General features: G+C 38.2%; 1 protein-coding gene across 1 annotated transcript in view; it reads right to left on the bottom strand.

Moving 5' to 3' along the window:
- The window catches only part of STPG2 (sperm tail PG-rich repeat containing 2), a 374,050-nt gene that overhangs the window by 323,600 nt on the left and 30,285 nt on the right, over positions 1 to 20,165 (bottom strand). Inside the window, exons 5-6 of the mRNA XM_060187713.1 lie at positions 12,820 to 12,932; positions 6,832 to 6,943 (exon numbers count right to left, since the gene is read on the bottom strand). Coding sequence (XP_060043696.1) covers positions 6,832 to 6,943; positions 12,820 to 12,932 — 225 coding nt within the window. The remainder of the gene's footprint in view (positions 1 to 6,831; positions 6,944 to 12,819; positions 12,933 to 20,165) is intronic.

Here is a 20,165-nt window from a genome sequence, read left to right as displayed (position 1 = left end):
ACCTTGGGTCCATACTTCCAGAGGGATAAAGAATAGGAAAGCTATCATGGGAGGGGATGGGATATGGAGATCTGGTGGTGGGAATTGTGTGGAGTTTTACCCCTCTTATCCTATGGTTTTGTTAATGTCTCCTTTTTTAAATAAATAAATTTTAAAAAATAGAAAAAAGAAATAGAATGAGGAGGAATAGAAGTAGAAGAAGAAGAGGAAGAAGAAGAAGAGTTAGAGGAAGAGGAAGAAGGATAGGAGGAGAAAGAGGGGGTGAGGATATAGCATAATGGTTATGCAAAGAGACTTACATGCCTGACGCTATCAAATCCCAGGTTTAATTCCCCACACCACTATAAGCCAGAGCTGACCAGTGCTCTGTTAAAAAATAAATAAATAAATAAATAAATAATTTAAAAGGACCAGGTGGTGGCACACCTGGATGAGCATGCATGTTACAGTACTCAAGGATCCTGGTTCAAGCCTCTGGTACCCACCTGCAGAGGAAAAGCTTTGGAAGTGGTGAAGCAGGACTGCAGGTGTCTCTCTTTCTCTCTCCCTCTCTATCTCCCCTACCCTCTCGATTTCTGGCTATCTCTATCAAATAAATAAAGATAATAAAACATTTTTTTAAAAAAAGAAGAGGAAGAAGAAGAAAAAGAAAAGGAAAAAAATGGCCACCTTGAGCAGCGAGCTGTGGATTCATGCTGACACTGAGCACCAGTGATAACCCTTGTGGCAGAAAAAAAAATTTTTTTAAAAAGAAGAAAGTATGTATAGTACCTAAGGAAACATTTGGCTAAATAGTATAAACAAAGATATAGGGTTCTTGTTTCCTTTTGCGGTTTCCTATACGATATGCAAGGTATTTCACTAAAAGGCAGGCTAGAATAAAATTTTTTATTTTTATTAGTGATTTAATAATGACTAACAAGACTGTAAGATAATCGGGGTACAATTCCATACAATTCCCACCACCACAGTTCCAAACACTATTGGAAGCTTCCCTAGTCATTATTCCTCTAAGATATGGACCAGATGTGAAAGGTCTGGCTTCTGTAACTGCTTCTCCACTAGACATGAACATTGGGAGGTCAACCCATAACCCCCAGGCTATTTCTATCTCACCTACTTGGGTAGGGCTCTGGAAAGATGAGGTTCTGGGACACACTGATGATGTTGTCTGCCCAGGGCAGTCAGGATTGTGTCATGGTAACATCTGCAACTTGGTGGCCGATTATTGGAGCTGAAGAGTTGTCATCTCTGACTTGGCATCTCTAGATATAGTCCTAAGAGAAATGTGGCATAGTGGCACTGGTTGCATTGACTTGGTTGAGGCATATTCTCATATACAACTTAATAAAAATGGGTCTCCCTCATGGGGTCCATGTGCCTTAATCTAACGTTGTTCCAAGGCAGTTGAAGGTTGAAGCCAACCTCCTCAGAACAGAAAACCAAAACCAGCAAGGAAAATGGAACCATATACTCTGTGTTTTTGAAATTCACATATAATCTAAACTTTCCCAAAATCTCACACTATACTTTTAATTTCTGTGGTATCTGTTGTGATATCTCCTCTTTTGTTTACAATTCTTTTTTGTTTTTAGTGAGTCAGGCTAAGTGTTTGTTAATTTTGTTCACTCTTTCAAAAAAAAAAAACCACCATTTAGTTTTATTCATTTTTTGTATGTTTCTTTTGTTTTGTTTCCTAATGTGTATTTGTATGGCCATGAACTTCCCTCTCTGTACTGCCTTAGCTGTTTCCCAAATATTTTGATAGCTTGTGTCTTCATTTTAATTGAACTCTCAAACATTTTGCTATCTTCATTTCCTCTTTGACCCAGTATTTGTTAAGTACTGTTGTTGAATTTCCATATTTTGGGACTTTTATTAACTTTTTGTTTGTTGTTAAGTGTTAATTTAATTCCACTATGATCTGAGAAGATGCTTGGGATGATTTCAATGTTCTTGAATTTGTTAACACTATCTTTGTGGCCTAACATATGGTCTATTCTTGAGAATGACATATGCAGACTTGAATAGAATGTGTATTCTGTTTCTTGGTGTGAATGACTCTGAACATGTCCAATAGTCCTAGTTTATCTCTATTCATTTAGCTCCCTCGTTTCTTTATTGATTTTCTGCCTAAATGATCTGTCAAGTTGAGAGAGTGGGGTGTTGAAGTCTCCTACTATTACTGTGTTGCTATGGCTATATTGCTGTAGCTCTTCCAGTAGATGATTGACATATTTATATGGCCCGTCATTGGATGTATAGATGTTAATAACTGTTAAGTCCTCTTGGTTGATGGATCCTCTGAGCATTAAGTAGTGTCCATCCCTATATATATTTTTTTACTTTATTTTATTTTAAAGTCTATTTAGTCAGATATGAGAATAGAAGTTCCTGTCCCTTTTTTTGTTTCTTCTAGGTTTAACCATTATATCTGGTATGTTATGAGGTCCCTACGTCACTACTTTTCTATTCACTGATCCCACCTGCTTTAGTTGACTTGTATCTAAATTAAGTACTTAAGAGCTCACAGTTCATGACTTAACAGTAGTTTCAATGTTATCTTAATCCCTGAGGTGAAGCACAGAGTTTGAACTTTATGTTCTGTTATTTATCTTTCTTTCAGGCAATGGAAGCCTGAGGGCTACTTAACTATAAGTAGATTTTTTAGATTAATCTCTTACTCCTGACCAAGAGAAAAAATGGTGGGGGATATATATCACAGTGGCTATCCAAAGAGACTCATACTCAAGGGTCCAAAGCCCAGGGCCCTATTTTCCACTCTGTCAGGAGTCAGAGCCCAACACTCCTTGGCCCTGTGAGTTTCTAAGTAAATCCTGTTTGTACTCTATGGGTTTTGAGGCAGTTATTCACCATGACTCCCAAGTCATCAAAAGAACAATGTGGTAAGGCTCCTACTATACAGACATGTAGATCTTCTGCTGAGTTGCCTGGTCAGTTTTCTGCCACTCAACATTAGCACGGGGACTCCCTACTGCTGCCCCAACCACTGAGGGGAAGTAGCAATAAAGACTCACAGCTGCAATTATTGAGCCTTAGGGTATCCTCTCCCTTCAGCAGTCTTTTTTCAGATAAAACTCAGACTGGAGGTGATGCCTCAACTGGTAAACTGCTGGACTGTTACCAGATGCTCCTGAGTAGGTACAGGCTTTTTGCCCCAGGAATCAATCTCTCCTTAAGCTCCTCTCTGTCCAGGAACCACATGTGTTTGAACTTACCCATGACTTTGTGGGTTCCCAATGTAATGCTATTCTTGTTGCATTCTCAGGTGATCCTCTAGGCTAGTCTTAGTTGACCAAGGACAGTGAAACACAGCTGCTGCTACTCTGTAGCCCTGCCTCCAGAAGTCCCCAAATGTACAGAAAAAAAATTTTAAATGGCAATGCCCCATTTGACACTTGGATTACAGAAAGGGGTTAACCAGAGAAGATTGAGAACAGGTGAAACTGTTAAAGTTGGGAAGTGAACTTTGATGGAGGGATATTGGTGTTTTGATGGTGGAGTTGTAACATACTATATTTTCAACCTACTTAAATATTAAAATGAGTATTTTTCATGTTAAACATGATTTTATTAATACTATGTAAACTATTAAATGAAACTGAAGTAATGAGATAATTACCAGCCATTAAATTATAAAAATTGGAGTGGAGTCAAGATGGCTGCATAAAGAAAGCACCTAGGCTAACTCTCCTCAAAAAATATCTCTTCAGATCTTGGCATTTCTAAATGGAAGCAGGATTTCCAGGTCAATAGGAGAGAAACTAGAGAACAGGGGACAAAGAGAAACCAAGGTGGAAAATTATAACCCATCAATCAATTAGCAAAGGGTTGCTAAAAAGAACAAAGGAGAGTTGAGCAGTAAGACTCAGGCTGGTTGATAGGTCTGCCCACTGATTCAGACATACCTGCATCAAAACAACACCCACCAACAACTGTGAGCATATAAATGTTTTGTTAAGTTGTTAACTCCTTCCCTCATTCTGTGTGTATATTCCCTCTGTTGGCTGAGGTTAGCAACCTTTTTTTTTATTTATTTAATTTAGTTCTGTTTTCATCAATGTTGCTGATTTTTGTTTGTATTTTATTTTGTTTGGGGGGAGTTTTTGTTTGGTTTGGTTTGATTTGCCAGGCTTTTGTTTGTTTGCTTGTTTGGTTTGGTTTTGCTTTATATTTTGATGCTTTTATTGTTGTTGTTGTTGTTGCTCTAGCTGCTTCAGTCATCTATTCCCCACTCAATTTAGATATGAGCTATAGACAATCCCAATTTGTCAGGCCTACTAAAAAAAAAAAAAATCAGGCAAAGCTTCATCAAATAAATACCAACCCCAACTGTGAATAATTAATTCCTTCCTGGATCTTTTGTATACTCCTTGTGTTGACTGCAGTTGGCTACATATTTTTTTTCTATTTTGTTTAGGTTTTGTTTCTTTTTTATTGTTGTTGTAGATTTGTTTTGTTCAAGGGAAGCTTTTCTATTCTTTATCTCTCTGCGAGTGTGGACCCAGGATCATTATAAACATAAAAACATGATGTAATTTATTTCCAAGTTGGGAGCCAGGCAGTGGTGAAACAGGTTAAGCACACATTGTACAAGGGCAAGGACCCATGAAAGGATCCCAGTTTGATCCCCTGGCTACCCACCTGCACAAAGGTTGCTCCATAAGAGGTGAAGCAGGTCTGCAGGTGTCTCTCTGTGATATGAAAGGAGCCTTTCAAAAAACTTACTAGGGTGGGGGAGAGTGGTTGGACACACACTATTATGCACAACAACCTGGGCTCACACTATTATGCACAAAGAACCTGGGTTCAAGTCCCTGCTTCCAACTTGCAATGAAGTTCCTGCTCTCCACAAGCAATAAAGCAGGACTACAGGTATCTGTCTCTCTCCCTATCTCCTCCTTTCCTTCTTCTCTCCTCTCCTCTCCATGCTTCTCTATCCAAAATAAAATAGAAAGAAAAAAATAGGAAAAAAATAGCCACCAGGAGTAGTGGATTCATACTTTCAGCAATGAGTCCCAGTAATAACCCTGGTGGCAATAAAAAAAAATGATATGAAGAAAAAAATACAGATTTTTATTTAATAAATTCCAAATGAATAAGCTGAAATCTAAGTACAAAATGATTCCATGTAATTGTGGCTTTTATATAAATAAATATAAACTGTTAATTTTTTATCCAGAGTGATAGTATATGGAATTGAACCTAGGACATTAGAGTCTCAGGCATGAAATTCTTTTTGCATAACCACTATGTTGTCTCCTTCACTCTAGATACCATACTTTAAGGAGAGACAAAGGCTCACAACTGAAGATTCCTATGTAACTTCAAAGGAAATATATTATCTTGAAGTTAAATAATAAGAACAATGATATTTATAATACTCATCCTCACTGTAAAACCTTATTAGGATATTGAAAAGAAGGTATGAGGAAAGGGAGAAAAGCAGGCAAGCTTAGGACATTTTAAGAAGGATATATTTCAAGAGACACCACTGGGGAGACATGTCATTGTATGTTTATGACAACAGTCTTGTAGATCAATATCTCCTCAATTCAGTGATCTGTTTGAAAAGAGACAGTAGTGGAGGCATTATATCAGAGGTGTTCAAACATAAAAGAGCACGAAGGGATTAAAAATTCTCAGAGGGTGGGGGAGAGTTGGAAATAGTCCACCACTGGGATTATTCACATGCCTTTGGGGAAGAGGATCCAAATGGTCAGGATGCTGGCCACCTAAGAATATTCATCTGATATACAATCCCACCCAGCCCAAAGTATTTATGCCTATGCCCAGTAGAGAAGCAATTAAAGAAGCCAGACATTCCACATTTTGTGCCCCATAATGATCCTAGGTCCATTCTCCCAGAGGGACAAAGAATAGGGACACTTCCAATAGAGAAGATGGGACACAGAAATCTGGTAATGGTAAGTGCATGGAATTGTACTCCTCTTATCCTACCATTTTGTCAATCATTATTAAATCAATAAAAGTTAAAATATAGGTTAAGCTCATGTGACACAAAGTGCAAGGATCTGCATAAGGATTCCAGTTCAAGCCCCGGCTCCCCATCTATAGGGGAGTCACTTCACAGGCAGTGAAGCAGGTCTGCAGGTCTTATCTTTCTCTCCCCCCTCTGTCTTCCCCTCATCTCTCCATTTCTCTCTGTCCTATCTAACAATGATGAAATCAATAACAACAATAATAACTACAACAACAATAAAAAACAACAAGGACAACAAAAGGAAAAATAAATAAGTATAAATAAATTTTTTTAAAGTTAAAATATAGCCACAAGACTGTGGGGAGGGGTCAGTAATTTTAGGATCAAAAAGTTACCCAATGCTGTGCAATATCTCACAACTGATAGTGACAGACACAAACTCATTGTGTGGTCTCACAAACAGAGAAGGCAGTCACATGACAGAGGCCTTAAATATAGTTTTTTTCTGCCAGATTTTAAGTACAATACTCACTGGGTAACAAGTAGATACTAGGCAGAACACACTACCCTCATGATAATATGATACAATTATTTTGAAAGTCTACACAGTAGAAATGATAGTTACTTTTTAAAATATTTTATGTATTTACTGGATAGAGATAGAAACTGAGAGGGAGGGGAGAGAGAGTACAGAGAGAGAGAGGGAGAAGGAGAGAGAGAGAGAGAGAGCTGCAGCAGCATAGCTTCACTGCTCATGAAACTTCTCTCCTTGCAGGTGGGCACCAGGGGTTTGAAGCTAGGTCCTTAGGATTATAATACATGTGCTATACTGAATGTGCCACCATGTAGCCCTGATAGATACTTACCTTTTTTTCCTCCTGAAATATTATTATTTCATAAAATCGTGGGACACAAGAACAAACATGTTGCTGTTGGTCTTTCTTGATGTTAATATTTTCATAGTGTGATGCCTTTTTCCTTTAGATAAAAAAAGACATTGAAGAGTTTCCATCTCAAATAAATGTTTATGTTAATTCTGTATATGATATATAAAATATGTATAATTTGTAAAGAAAATGTACACTACCATTTGCACCTCTAAAAAGTATTCAATAAGCAAAATCAGGTCTATCAAACATGATAACATTTTATTTATTATTATCCAGAGCTGCTACTTGTTGTATAAATTAGGTCTCTTTATTTTAAATCTTTGCACAAAAAGAAAGAGGGGAGGAAGTATTCAGTAAGGACACTTAAGAGGCCAGGGCCAGTGGCACAATGGATAACATTTCTGATTACGGGTCAGAAGAACACTTAAGTAGATTGAACAATACAATCCAAATTTTGTTATATAGTAATGTGTATTATTCACTTACATATCTTTAGTTTAGATTATTATAATGATAAACTGTATTTTAATATTGCATTCACAAAATATATAGGATAGATTCATCATGCATTTAAATGAAAAGTTAGCCCCCCAAAATCATCTGTATTCTATTTACCATAAAAAGTTTAAAATTGGGGGCCAGGCAGTGGTACACCCAGTAGAGCATACATTTCACTATGCATGAGGACATAGTTCAAGCCCTTCATCCCCACATGTGGAGGAAGATTCCCAAGTAGTGAAGCATTGCTGCAGGTTTCACTTTTTCTCTCTGACTCTTTGTCCCCTTTTCCTTGCCAATTTATCTGTCTCTATTAAAAAAAGAGAAAGAATCAATGAAACCAGTGCCACCTCAATATGTTTCACTTTAGACTGTGCCCAGACATGCCAGGCCTGGGATTTCAATCCTTCAGCTCCAATACTCTGCCACCAAGTTGTAGATACTACCATGACATCATCCTGACATCTGTGGGCAGAAGACCCCACAGCTTCTCCTGGAACTTCACCACCCCAAAGCCCTATATCACTAGGAAAAGATAGAAACAGGCTGGGGTATGGGTTGACCTGCCAACGTCCATGTTCAGTGGGGAAGCAATTACAGCAGCCTGACTTCTCACCTCTGCACCCACTAAAGAATTTTTGTTCACATTCCCAGAGAAATTTAAAAAAAAGGTAACTTTCCAATAGAGGGGATGGGATATGGAACTCTGGTGGTGTGAATTATATGGAATCATACCCCTCTTATCCTACAATCTTGTTAATCATTATTAAAGCACTAATAAAAAAAAGACTGTTAGGGAAAAAAACTACCAAAGAAATAAGAAAAGCACTGCCATGTCTGGAGCACTTAGTCAGAATAATAGTGGAATTTATAGCAATCATCTTTAACTGATAGAATTTCAAAAGGTCATTTTTATTTTGTGTTAATCAAGACATCAATAAAACATAGATGTAGGTCATAGGTGATATATGGTGATAGATGATGGATAATATATAAGATAGATGATAAATAGGAAGGCATAGACATAGATAGATGGTAGATACGTAAGTGGATGGAAGATAGACAACCCAAGAAGACAAGTATGGAGCTAAAATCTAAATAACACACACATACGTCATAAAGGGCACAACTGGAGAGACCAGCAGATGGCACAGTGGATAAATGGACCCTGAAGTATAAATTCCTGAGTTCAATTCCAGCAGCACATGAATCAGAGTGACGCTTTGGTTCTTTGCCCCTCCCTCTTGCTTTCTCACTAAATAATAAGTACTTTCTAAAATGAATATATTGAACTAAACCATGTGAAAAATATTGCTTAACTGGAAGACAAAAGTATAGGACCAGGAAAATAGTACACAAAAATTTCATGTAAAGTACCTTTCAGTTTGATCTTTTGCATAACCAATAGGGAAGGGGGGGGAGACTGAAGATACTAAGTATAGAGACCATATTAGGAGACTTTAAAATTTGGAGGACAATAGAATATTGCATGAATTCTGAAATCAAAGATTATAATTTTATTCTCATTTTCTAAATTCAGTACTAGCACTTAGCAAGAATACAAACCAGTACAGATGGGCTGTCCAAGCAAAAGCCAAAACTTCATCTGCCAGTAGTATACAGATGTATGAATCTGTTCAGTAAGCTGAATGAGTAATCACTGTGAAAATTCTTGAGAGAAAACTAATTATTTTAAGAGAGAAAGAATAAAGTATAAAAACTGGATTGTGTCTTAAAAGCATGGGGTCCAGAGGGATAAAGAATAGGAAAGCTTTCAGGGGAAGGGATGGGGTACAGAGTTCTGGTGGTGGGAATTTTGTGGAATTGTATCCCTCTTATCCTATGGTCTTGTCAATACTTCCATTTTATAAATAATTTTTTAAAAAAATAAAAAGGTACTCAGGATTTTATTCACAAAGACATGGATGTCTGTATTTTTGGAAAAAACTCCATGACAAGTCAGGAAATGGAAATGGGTAAGGAAATAATGTTCTTTTTTTATTTTTTATGTTGTATTTATAAAAAAGAAACATTGACAAAACCATAGGATAAGAGGGGTACAACTCCACACAATTCCCACCACCAGATCTCCTTATCCTATCCCCTCCCCTGATAGCTTACCTATTCTTTAATCCTCTAGGAGTATGGACCCAAGGTCATTGTGGGATGCAGAAGGAAGAAGGTCTGGCTTCTGTAATTGCTTCCTTGCTGAACATGGGCCTTGACAGGTCGATCCACACTCCCAGCCTGCCTTTCTATTTCCCTAGTGGGGTGGGGCTCTGGGGAAGTGGAGTTCCAGGACACACTGGTGGGGTTGTCTGTCCAGAGAAGTCCAGTTGTCATCATGCTAGCATCTGGAGCTTGGTGGATGAAAAGAGAGTTAACATACAAAGCCAAACAAATTGTTGAACAATCATAGACCTAAAGGCTGGAATAGTGCAGATGAAGAGTTGGGGGGGGTCCTACATTTTGTAGATAGCTAGTAGGCATATTTCAGTTATATTCCAAAGGGCCTGTGGCTATACTACTTTGTTTTTTTTTTTTTCCCTGAGCCTGAAATCTGATATGCAGATGGATCCAAGTTATTGCCTGGGGAAATGATGTCATGGCTGGAAAAGGACCAGAAAGCTGGATCAGGGGAGAGAGTAGCTCCCTAAAATTGGAAAGGTATATAAATATTATTGACTGTAAACCCCATGGATTTGATTTGATCTGGGGCCCATATTCAGCTTAAGAGCCTATGTGACCTCTGCATCCCTAGAGACCTGAGCTCACATTCTCTGGTCATGAGTAAGAATATTCCAAGCTGCCCCAATATTGACCCATCTTCCTCAGGTGTAGCATAGAGTATGTTGTCCATCCTCCATTCTGAGGATGAAAGAAGAATGTTCTTTTTCATTTATTTTTATTAATTTAAACAAGGAGACATTAACAAAACCATAGGATAAGAGGGGTACAACTCCACACAGTTCCCGCCACCAGATCTCCGTATCCCATCCCCTCCCCTGATAGCTTCCCTATTCTTTATCCCTCTGGAAGTATGGACCCAAGGTCATTGTGGGATGCAGAAGGTGGAAGGTCTAGCTTCTGCAATTGCTTCCCCACTGAACATGGGCATTGACAGGTCAATCCATACTCCCCGCCTGTCTCTGTATTTCCCTAGTAGGTCTGGGCTCTAGGGAAGCTGAACTCCCGGACTGATTGGTGGAGTCATCTGCCCAGGGAAGTTGGTCAGTATCATGGAACTTGGTGGCTGAAAAGAGAGTTAACATACAAAGCAAACAAATTGTTGAACAATCATGGACCTAAAGGCTAGAATAGTGCAGATGAAGTACTGGGGGATGCTTCATTTTGTAGATAGCTAGGAGACATATTTTAGTTATATTTCAAAGGGCCTGTAGCTATACTAGTTTTTTTTTTCTCTGAGCCTGAAATCTGATACGCAGGTGGATCCAAGTTATTAGGGAGCAGATCCCTAATAAGGGAAAGGGACATAAATATTGCTTACAGTAAACCCCATCGATTTGATGTGATCTGGGGCCCATATTCAGCTTAGGAGCCTATGTGACCTTTGCATCCCTACAGATCTGAGCTCACATTCTGTGGTCATGAGTAGGAACATTCCAAGCTGCCCCAATATTAACTCATCTTCCTCAGGTGTAGCATAGAGTATGTTGTCCACCCTCCCTTCAGAGGATGGAACAAGAATGTTCTTTTTTGTTTTAACTAAAATTTAAAAAAAGGCGTTTGTGCACATAAGGAACTGACTGTAGGGCATCTGGAAACAGGTTTAAACAATTCAAGGACATAGTTGGGTGACACAAGAGTAAAGGGCAAACATCTTGGTACCACAAAAGAAGCAAGTACATTAGTCAATCACTAGAAGTTCAGCCCCAGTGTTCATTGTTGAAGTCAGTAGCAGTCTTTCAGGTCCTGGACAGACTTAGTTGAGGTCAGTGTCCTACAGAAAGCTCTTGGAAATCAGGGGTAAGAGTTGGCCATATCATAAAAATGGTAACTAGCAAGGTTAAGTCCCAGGAAATGAGCCATCCTCCTTGCCATCTCTCCATCCTGAATGCCATGCCAGTGGCTCCCCTGCACTACCTCCAACCCCAGTATCCAGTCACCATATGCACTCAGGCAAAGAAGATCGGACTTCCGGCCACTTGCAAGTTCCATCAGGCTGGCACCATCTCCAGCCAATTACACCACATAACACTTTTTTTTTCTCCCCTCTTAAAAAATTTAACTGGAGACAGAACCCTGATCCTCATGTATGCTTTACCACTGAGATATCTCCCTGGCCCAGCCTAGCCCAGGACCCATTTTTGCATGGGAAGGAAGGGTAGTGGAGAGAGAGGAGGGAGAAAGAGATAGAGTGACAGAGAGAGAGAGAGAGATCAGCATTGAATCTTCATAGCTCTTGCATCTGTCACATTCTGGGGCTACTCTAACCCTGTGGACCCAGTGCATAACACATCAGACCACCCTACCTGGTGAACTCTCTCTCTGGTCCAGCTTTATATCCTTTTAATCTGTGATAACATAAATAACATTTATCTAAAACAAAAGTTCCAGGGGCCAGGTGGTGGAGTACCTGGTTGAATGCACACATTACAGTGCACAAGGACCCAGGATCAAGCGCCCAGTCCTTACCTTTAGGGGGAAAGTATTACAAATGGTAAAACAGTGCTACAGATGTCTCTCTGTGTCTCCTTAGCTCCACTTTCCCCCTCAATTTCTCTCCAAAATAAATATATTAGCTAAAAAACAAATAATAATAATAAAATTAAGTTAAAAGCATGGAGTCTAAGGAAAATATGCTTTTGTGGACTCAGCTTTACCTCTTTTGGACTTATATCCAAGACTGGAGTATAGGCGTAGGTAAAATACAAACAGGAAAAGTTACTTTACCAAAAATATGGCACCCAGTTAAATTACATAAACAGTACATCTGTCCCAATGGTCTATCCCTAATTCCCACTGAGAATATCTTCTAAAATCATCATTCAGACACATAAACTGGAGTGAGGGACAAGATAGAGAAATCCAGGGCACCTTCTTGATATCTTCAGTGATTTTTGCCAAATTTACAATTAATTCAGTATATACTGGTCTTAAATACATGAAGTCTATACTCATATTTGTCTTAATTAAATCTAGCTCTGCTGCTTAATAGTTGTATGATCTTGATTATGTTTATTGTCTTTAGTCCTTGATTTTTCACTGATAAAGTAGGTGTGACTACAGTTAACTGAACAGAAACTTGTGAATATGTAAATGATTATTAATGGAAAGCAGGTTATTAATGCAGCACAAGATCTGGCTACATGAAAAGCAACTGTCTTCAGATTAGCAACTACTGAGCTTAATACATATGGGAACTATTCAAACTGATTTCTCCTTTGATAATCATAATATGACAACCCAGAAACACATTTAAGCTACAATGTATTTTTCACTTACTGGATGATATCATACTGCCCAGGGCCAGGACCTGATTTCACAGGAAACACTGGTCTTCCTAAAGACTGCCCAAAATGAATCCCTTTGTATTTCAAAGTTGCATTTGAAAAATCCTTTTAAAAAATAGAGAATTAAATAAATCATTAGACAATGTTTAATTGCACTTAAATCTAATTCTATAGAAAATTGTTTTAGTTAAGATACTTTACACAAATAAATGCTAAAATTTTCTTTGCGAGACCTCAAGCAAATTATCATTTCTTTTTTAAATTTTTTATTTGATATTAATAATTTGTTGCAATATTGTAAGATTACAAGTTACAGTTCCAGAGCACACCCACACCAAAGTTCTGTATCCCCAACCCTCCCAAAGATAAGCACCATAGCTCTCATAAGTTTTACAGTTTACTTGCTTCTGTTATATTTGTTTTCTTTTTTGTTGTTGTTGTTTTGTTTTCGTTTTGGTGGGGGTTTTTGCAAGTTTATGTAAATCAGATGTCTAAATTCCACATATAAGTGAAACTATCTGGTAGGTCTCTTTCATCTGTTTACTTATTTTGCTAAGTATAATCAAATCCAGGAGGTGTGGCCATGAAGTAACAAGGAACAGAAAGGCCTCCACCAAAACAAAAAATATCTACAATGATAGACCTCATCATAGCCAGTAACTACAACTGAGACATATGCAGTCACAAGTGGGTGCTCGCACATGTGGCTGAGGTAAGAAGGAATGTGGCTTTGTAGGTAAATACAGGAATTTTCCACTCCAGACAACACAGCTCAGTACCATTTTGCCTCTACCCAAAACAGCAAGCCAGTGGCAAGAGAAAACAACTTGCTATACTGAAATCCTTGACTCAGGGGTTATAGCCTTCTGAATTTCAGGCAAGGACAAGCTAAGAAAAAAGCAGGGAACATTCACCACCATAAGAAGTTCAGTCTGTTGCCCAAACCAAAACATAATTTGAGACAGCTGGTGGCAACAAAAAAGCCAAACTCCTAAACCACAGTTTATCCTGCTCATACAAACACAGTGGAGAAATATACCCAAGAATTGAAAGAACATTTTACTGTGGAATTAAGACATACAAAAAAAGAAACTCGGAATACAGTTTGCTAAGAAACTACAAAGCTTGAAAGAACTTCAATCAGAATTTTCTAAGCAGTTATGAAACATGAAAGAAAAACCGCAAACAGAACTGCAGGAAGTAAAGACACTCTGAATGCAATACAAGCTTACTTAGAAGGCTTAGGAAGTAGACACACACATGCAAAAGAAATAATTTCCAACCTAGCAGATAGTTAGTCTACTCTTTCATTTCAAGACAAGGGAGAGGAAAGATTTATAATGAATGAAGCAACTCTGTGAAATTGCAGACTCCATCAAAAGGTCAAATGTAAGAGTGATAGGAATATTCTGAGGATGAAGACCTGACCAAGTCAACAGACCAGACATAATTTTCAGAGGAATTTTAGCCAAAGATTTCCCTCACTTGGAGTTCTGGCGGTGGAAATTTTGTGGAACTATACCCCTCTTATCCTGTGGTCTTGTAAATATTTCCATTTTCTAAATAAATTAAAAAAAATAATTTCCCTCAATTAATCCTCAGAACATACTTATTCAAGAGGTGGAATGCTCACCCAAGCTCATAAATTCAAAACAACCAACACCAAGGCACATTACTGTAAAACTATCAAAACTCAGTGGCAAGAAAAAATTTTGCAGGCTGCTATAGAAAAAGAAAGAAGTTACATACAAAGGGAGAGCTATCAGGCTTTCATCATATTAATCTTCACAAATAGTAGAGGCAAGGAATGACATATTCAAAGTACAAAAGAAAAGGGAATTCAAGCCATAAATTTTATATCCTGCAAAATTATCCTTCAAATATGAGGGAGAAATAACAGTTTTCTCAAATATCCAAAAACTTAAAGAACTTGCCACAATCAACCTCATGTTACAAGAGTTACTGACTGGAGTCCAACAAGAAAGGAGTAAGCAAAGGAATACATGTTCTAAGCAAGGTGAACAGCAGTAGAGTAGGAAAATAGGAAAGAAAAACAAAGCAAATAGAGGAGGAAATTAAAGGACAAGGCAGCTCTATCAAATGTTTGTTAATCAAGATCAACTTTAAAAAGACTTCTCTTAATACACAATGCTAGTTATTACACTTAAGGTAACCACAAAACAGGGAAGAGAGATTTACAGAAAGCACAGGGAAAATCAATGAGGAATTCACCACAGAAACTTATCCACACAGAAATAAAGATAGAAACAAATGGGCAAATAATCAACAATTTAAAACTCAAAAACAAAATTCAGAATGGACATAAATAAACAACATATATCAGTAATCACCCTAAATGTGAATGGCCTAAATTTACCTGTCAAAGGATTCAGAGCAGCTAAATGGATTAAAGAACAGAATCTAGCCATTATACGTCTTCAGGGAAAACACATCCAAATAAACTGAATATATGAGAATGAAGTAACATATTACAAGCTAATAACCCATGAGAAGGAGCAGAAATAGCTATGCTGTTCTCTGATAAAATAGACTTTCAGGTAAAGAAAGTAATCAGAGACAGAGAGGGACACTACATAATGGTTAAAGGATAAACCCAACAAAAATATATAACTATCACAAATAGATATATGCCCCAAACTCAGGTGCACCCAAATATATAAAACAAAAACTTACTGAACTTAAGGAAGACACAATCATGTCCAACTGCATCCACATTGCCCCAAAGGACACATTATCGTCTTTTTATTGCAGACTAATATTCCTTAGAATATATATCCTATAACTTCTTTAGCCAGTCATCTGGTGATGGACATCTAGACTACTTCAACTCTTTGGCTATTGCAAATAATGTAACTATGAACATAGGGGTGCACATGTCACTTCAAATTAGTGTATGAGCGAGGAAGATGGCAGACTGAGAAGTCGCTAACAGCGAGTGCTCTGATAGCATCGTCGGCAACGGTAGGATTTTCTGCCTTTAGCAGGCCAGTCAATAAGGAGTGACACCAAAGAAGTGATTACAATTTAATTTGGGTTAAGAATTAGAGTAAAGGTGACACGGACTAGCAGGGCTCCAGAATTCCCAGGCGGCGCCGGGCAAGGCGAGTGCGCCGGGCATTGTCCTCCGCCAGCCCAGGAAGGCGGCTCCTCCGCCGGTTGCAGAGCGCGGCGGGCAGAGGACCCGAAGAGAGCACTTTAGCTCGGAGGCTTCCTCTTGGGAGTCTCCAGGGTCCACCGCGACCCTGAGGGTGGATCCAAAGACTTCTTGAGTATAGCTCTCATTGGTTCAAAGGACTTGGAGCTAGTTTTCATTTTTGAGAAATCCTTTAAAAAAGTCTGGAGGAGGGGGTTTCCCGGAAGATGGCGGACTGAGAAGCGGCTAGCCTTTGAGCTCCGGACACATCTCGTGTAAACAATAGGATTTTCTGCCTTTAGCAGGCCAGCCAATAAGGGGCCATAGCGGTGACACCAAGGAGGTGTCTATAACTTAATTTGGGTTAAGAATTAGAGTAGGGGAAAATAATTCTTTTTTCTTCCTTTTAATTTTCAAGCATACATCCTTCCCGCCGCCCCCCCCCCCCCATAAGCAGTGCCTGGGACCAGCTACTAGCAGGATACCCCATACCACCAAACAGGGTGTTTTTTTTTTGTTTGTTTGTTTTTTTAAATTCACTGATACACATTTGGGAAGTTCCTTGCACTGCTCTTTAATTACAACTCTTCTTCTTATCTTCTCCCTTTTCTCTCTCTTATCTCTCTCTATCTCTTTTTTTTTCTTTAATCTTGTCATACACTTCTTTCTTCTTTGCCTTTCTGAATTTGTGAATTACTTTGGGGAAGAAATCTGACCCAGAGTGGACTCTCTATGTGTGTATCTCTGCTCTAGTTCCCTTTAGACTCTTGTTACCCCTAGAATATACACTGGATAGTAGATTTGCATAACTGTCTATTCTTGCTATCCTCTCTTTCTTTTCTCTTTCTTCACTGGGATTTGGTTACTATTTTTTCACGGACTGGAGAAATTTTTTGGCTAACTGGTAACGATTAAACTCCTTCAATACTTACTTCAGTTGCTACTGTAATTCTGGAGGTTGGTGAGTGCAATTGTCATAAAGGTATTTAGTACAGTGTTACTTGTGCTCAAAACACAACAACTGAGGAACAACAGAGCATAAAAAAAAGAGAGAAACACATAAATAAAAAAAATGGGTAGATTAAAAACAAATAAAACTGCTACCCCAATGAATGAAGACAAGAGCCCAGAAGAAACCACAAATCAGTCAGAAGTAACCATAGATAAGAAAAGTATGCAAGCAATAATAAACTTATTAATCACAGAAATGAAAACAACATTGGAGGAAAGAAATGGCAGTATTAGGGAAACAACAGTTGAGACCCCCAAGGAAAATACTGATTATCTTGAGACAATTAGAGAACTGAAAGCTGAAATAGCTGTAATGAAGAAAGAAGCTGAAGCAAGGGAAAGCAGACTAACAGAAGCAGAAAACAGAATTAGTCAGACAGAGGATGAGTTAGAGAAAACTAAGAAAGAGGTGAAAGAGCTTAAAAAAAGATTGAGAGACACTGAAAACAACAACAGAGACATATGGGATGATCTCAAAAGAAGTAACATTCGTATAATTGGCCTGCCAGAGGAAGAAAGAGAGGAAGGGGAAGAAAACATTCTAGAGGAAATAATACAAGAAAACTTCCCAGACCTGAATAACAGAAAGGATATCAAGGTTCAAGAGGCCCAGAGAGTACCAAACAGAATCAACCCAGACCTGAAGACACCAAGACACATCATAGTCACAATGAGAAGAAGTAAGGATAAAGAAAGGATCCTAAAGGCTGCAAGAGAGAAACAAAAAGTCACATACAGGGGAAAACCCATAAGACTATCTGCAGATTTCTCCACTCAAACTCCAAAAGCCAGAATAGAATGGCAAGATATCTATGGAGCCCTGAATGAAAAAGGGTTTCAACCCATGATAATATATCCTGCTAGACTTTCATTCAAGCTAGATGGAGGGATCAAAACCTTCTTAGACAAACAACAGTTAAAGGAGGCAACTATCACCAAGCCGGCCTTGAAAGAGGTACTAAAAGACCTCTTATAAACAAGAACATCACTATAATACTTGCAATATATCAGAGTAAACAAATTGTTTTTTAGAACAATGGCACTAGAATACATTAAATCCATAATATCAATAAATGTCAATGGCTTAAACTCACCCATCAAAAGGCACAGGGTGGGGGGATGGATCAGAAAACATAACCCAACCATATGCTGCTTGCAAGAATCCCATCTGTCACAACAAGATAAACACAGACTTAAAGTGAAAGGATGGAAAACTATCATACAGGCTAACGGTCCACAAAAAAGGGCAGGAACAGCCATTCTCATCTCAGACATGATAGATTTTAAATTAAATAAATAAAAGATAGGCATGGACATTACATAATGATTAGAGGATCAATCAGCCAAGAAGACTTAACAATTATTAACATCTATGCACCCAACGAGGGACCATCTAAATACATTAAGCATCTACTGAAAGAATTTCAAAAATACATCAATAGTAATACAATAATAGTGGGAGACTTCAATACCCCACTCTCACACTTAGATCAACAAAGCAGAGAACCAATAAAGATACAAGAGAATTGAATGAAGAGATTGACAGACTAGACCTCTTGGACATTTTCAGACTCCTCCACCCCAAAAAACTGGAATACACCTTCTTTTCAAATCCACATAACACATACTCAAGGATAGACCACATGTTAGGCCACAAAGACAGCATCAATAAATTCAAGAGCACTGAAATCATCCCAAGTATCTTCTCAGACCACAGTGGAGTAAAACTAACTTTTAACAAACAGAAAATTATTAAAAGACATAGAATTTGGAAACTAAACAACATGCTCCTTAAGAACCACTGGGTCAGAGACTCACTCAAACAGGAAATTCAAGTGTTCCTGGAAACTAATGAAAATGAAGACACAACCTATCAAAATATTTGGGACACAGCGAAAGCAGTACTGAGAGGGAAACTTATAGTCATACAATCACATATTAAACACCAAGAAGAAGCCCAAATGAACGACCTTACTACACACCTCAAGGACTTAGAGGAAGAGGAACAAAGGAACCCTAAAGCAACCAGAAGAACAGTAATCACTAAAGTTAGAGCAGAAATAAACAACATCGAAAATAAAAGAACCATACAAAAGATCAATGAAGCCAAATGTTGGTTCTTTGAAAGATTAAACAAATTAGTGTATGAGCATCCACTGGATAAATGTCTAACAGTGAAATTGCTGGGTGATTAGTTATTCCATTATTTGTTTAAGGACTCTCCATACAGTCTTCCAAAAGGGGTGTACCAATTTGCAATCCCATCAGCAGTGAAGCAGAGTTCCCTTTTTTCCACAACCTCTTCAACACCTTCCATTTCCTGAATTGTTGATGTAACCCATTCTCTCGAGTGTGAGACCGTATCAGTATAGTTTCATTTTGCATTTCTCTAAGGATAAATGAAATGGAGCATTTATTCATGTGTCTGTGGGCCATGTGTATGTTTCCGTAGAGAATTCTGTTTAGTTTCTAGGCCCACTTTTTTATTTTGGTTATTTTTTAATAGACTGTATCAAGTCTGCATAGGTATTTGATATTAGTCACTTGTCTCATTTGTAATGTGCAGTCATAACTCCCATTTACTGGGTTGCCTCATTATCCTCTTGTAATTCACTATTGATGTGTAGAATCTTTTTAGTTTTATGTAACCCCATTTATTTACTCTTTTTACTTCCCATGCCCAGGGGGTTGAATCTCCATCCAAATACATATACATATACATATACATATACATATACATATACATATACATATACATATACATATACATATACATATACATATACAATTTGTCTTTAGGGTTATTGCTGGGGCTCAGTGCCTGCACTACAAATCCACTGCTCCTGGAGGCTATTTTTTCCCTTTTGTTGCCCTTGTTATCATTGTTGTTATTATTATTGTTATTGCTGTCATTGTTGCTGGATAGGACAGAGAGAAATGGAGAGAAGAAGAGAAGAAAGAGGGGAAGAGAAAAACACCTGCAGACCTGCTTCACAACCTGTGAAGCAACCCTTTGCAGGTGGAGAGCTGGGGGCTCGAACCAGGTTCCTTTGCAGCATGTGTGCTTAACCCACTGTGCTACTGCACAGCCCCCAAATAAATCTTTGATGTGAAGGTCCCACAAAGTTTCACTGACATTTTTTTCTATAATTTTTAGAGTTTCTGCTTTAATA

This window comes from Erinaceus europaeus, chromosome 3, assembly GCF_950295315.1.
Source record: "Erinaceus europaeus chromosome 3, mEriEur2.1, whole genome shotgun sequence".
Taxonomy (NCBI): Eukaryota; Metazoa; Chordata; class Mammalia; order Eulipotyphla; family Erinaceidae; genus Erinaceus; species Erinaceus europaeus.
The sequence above is the reverse complement of the archived record's forward strand: the minus strand, read 5'-3'. Positions and strand labels throughout refer to the sequence as shown.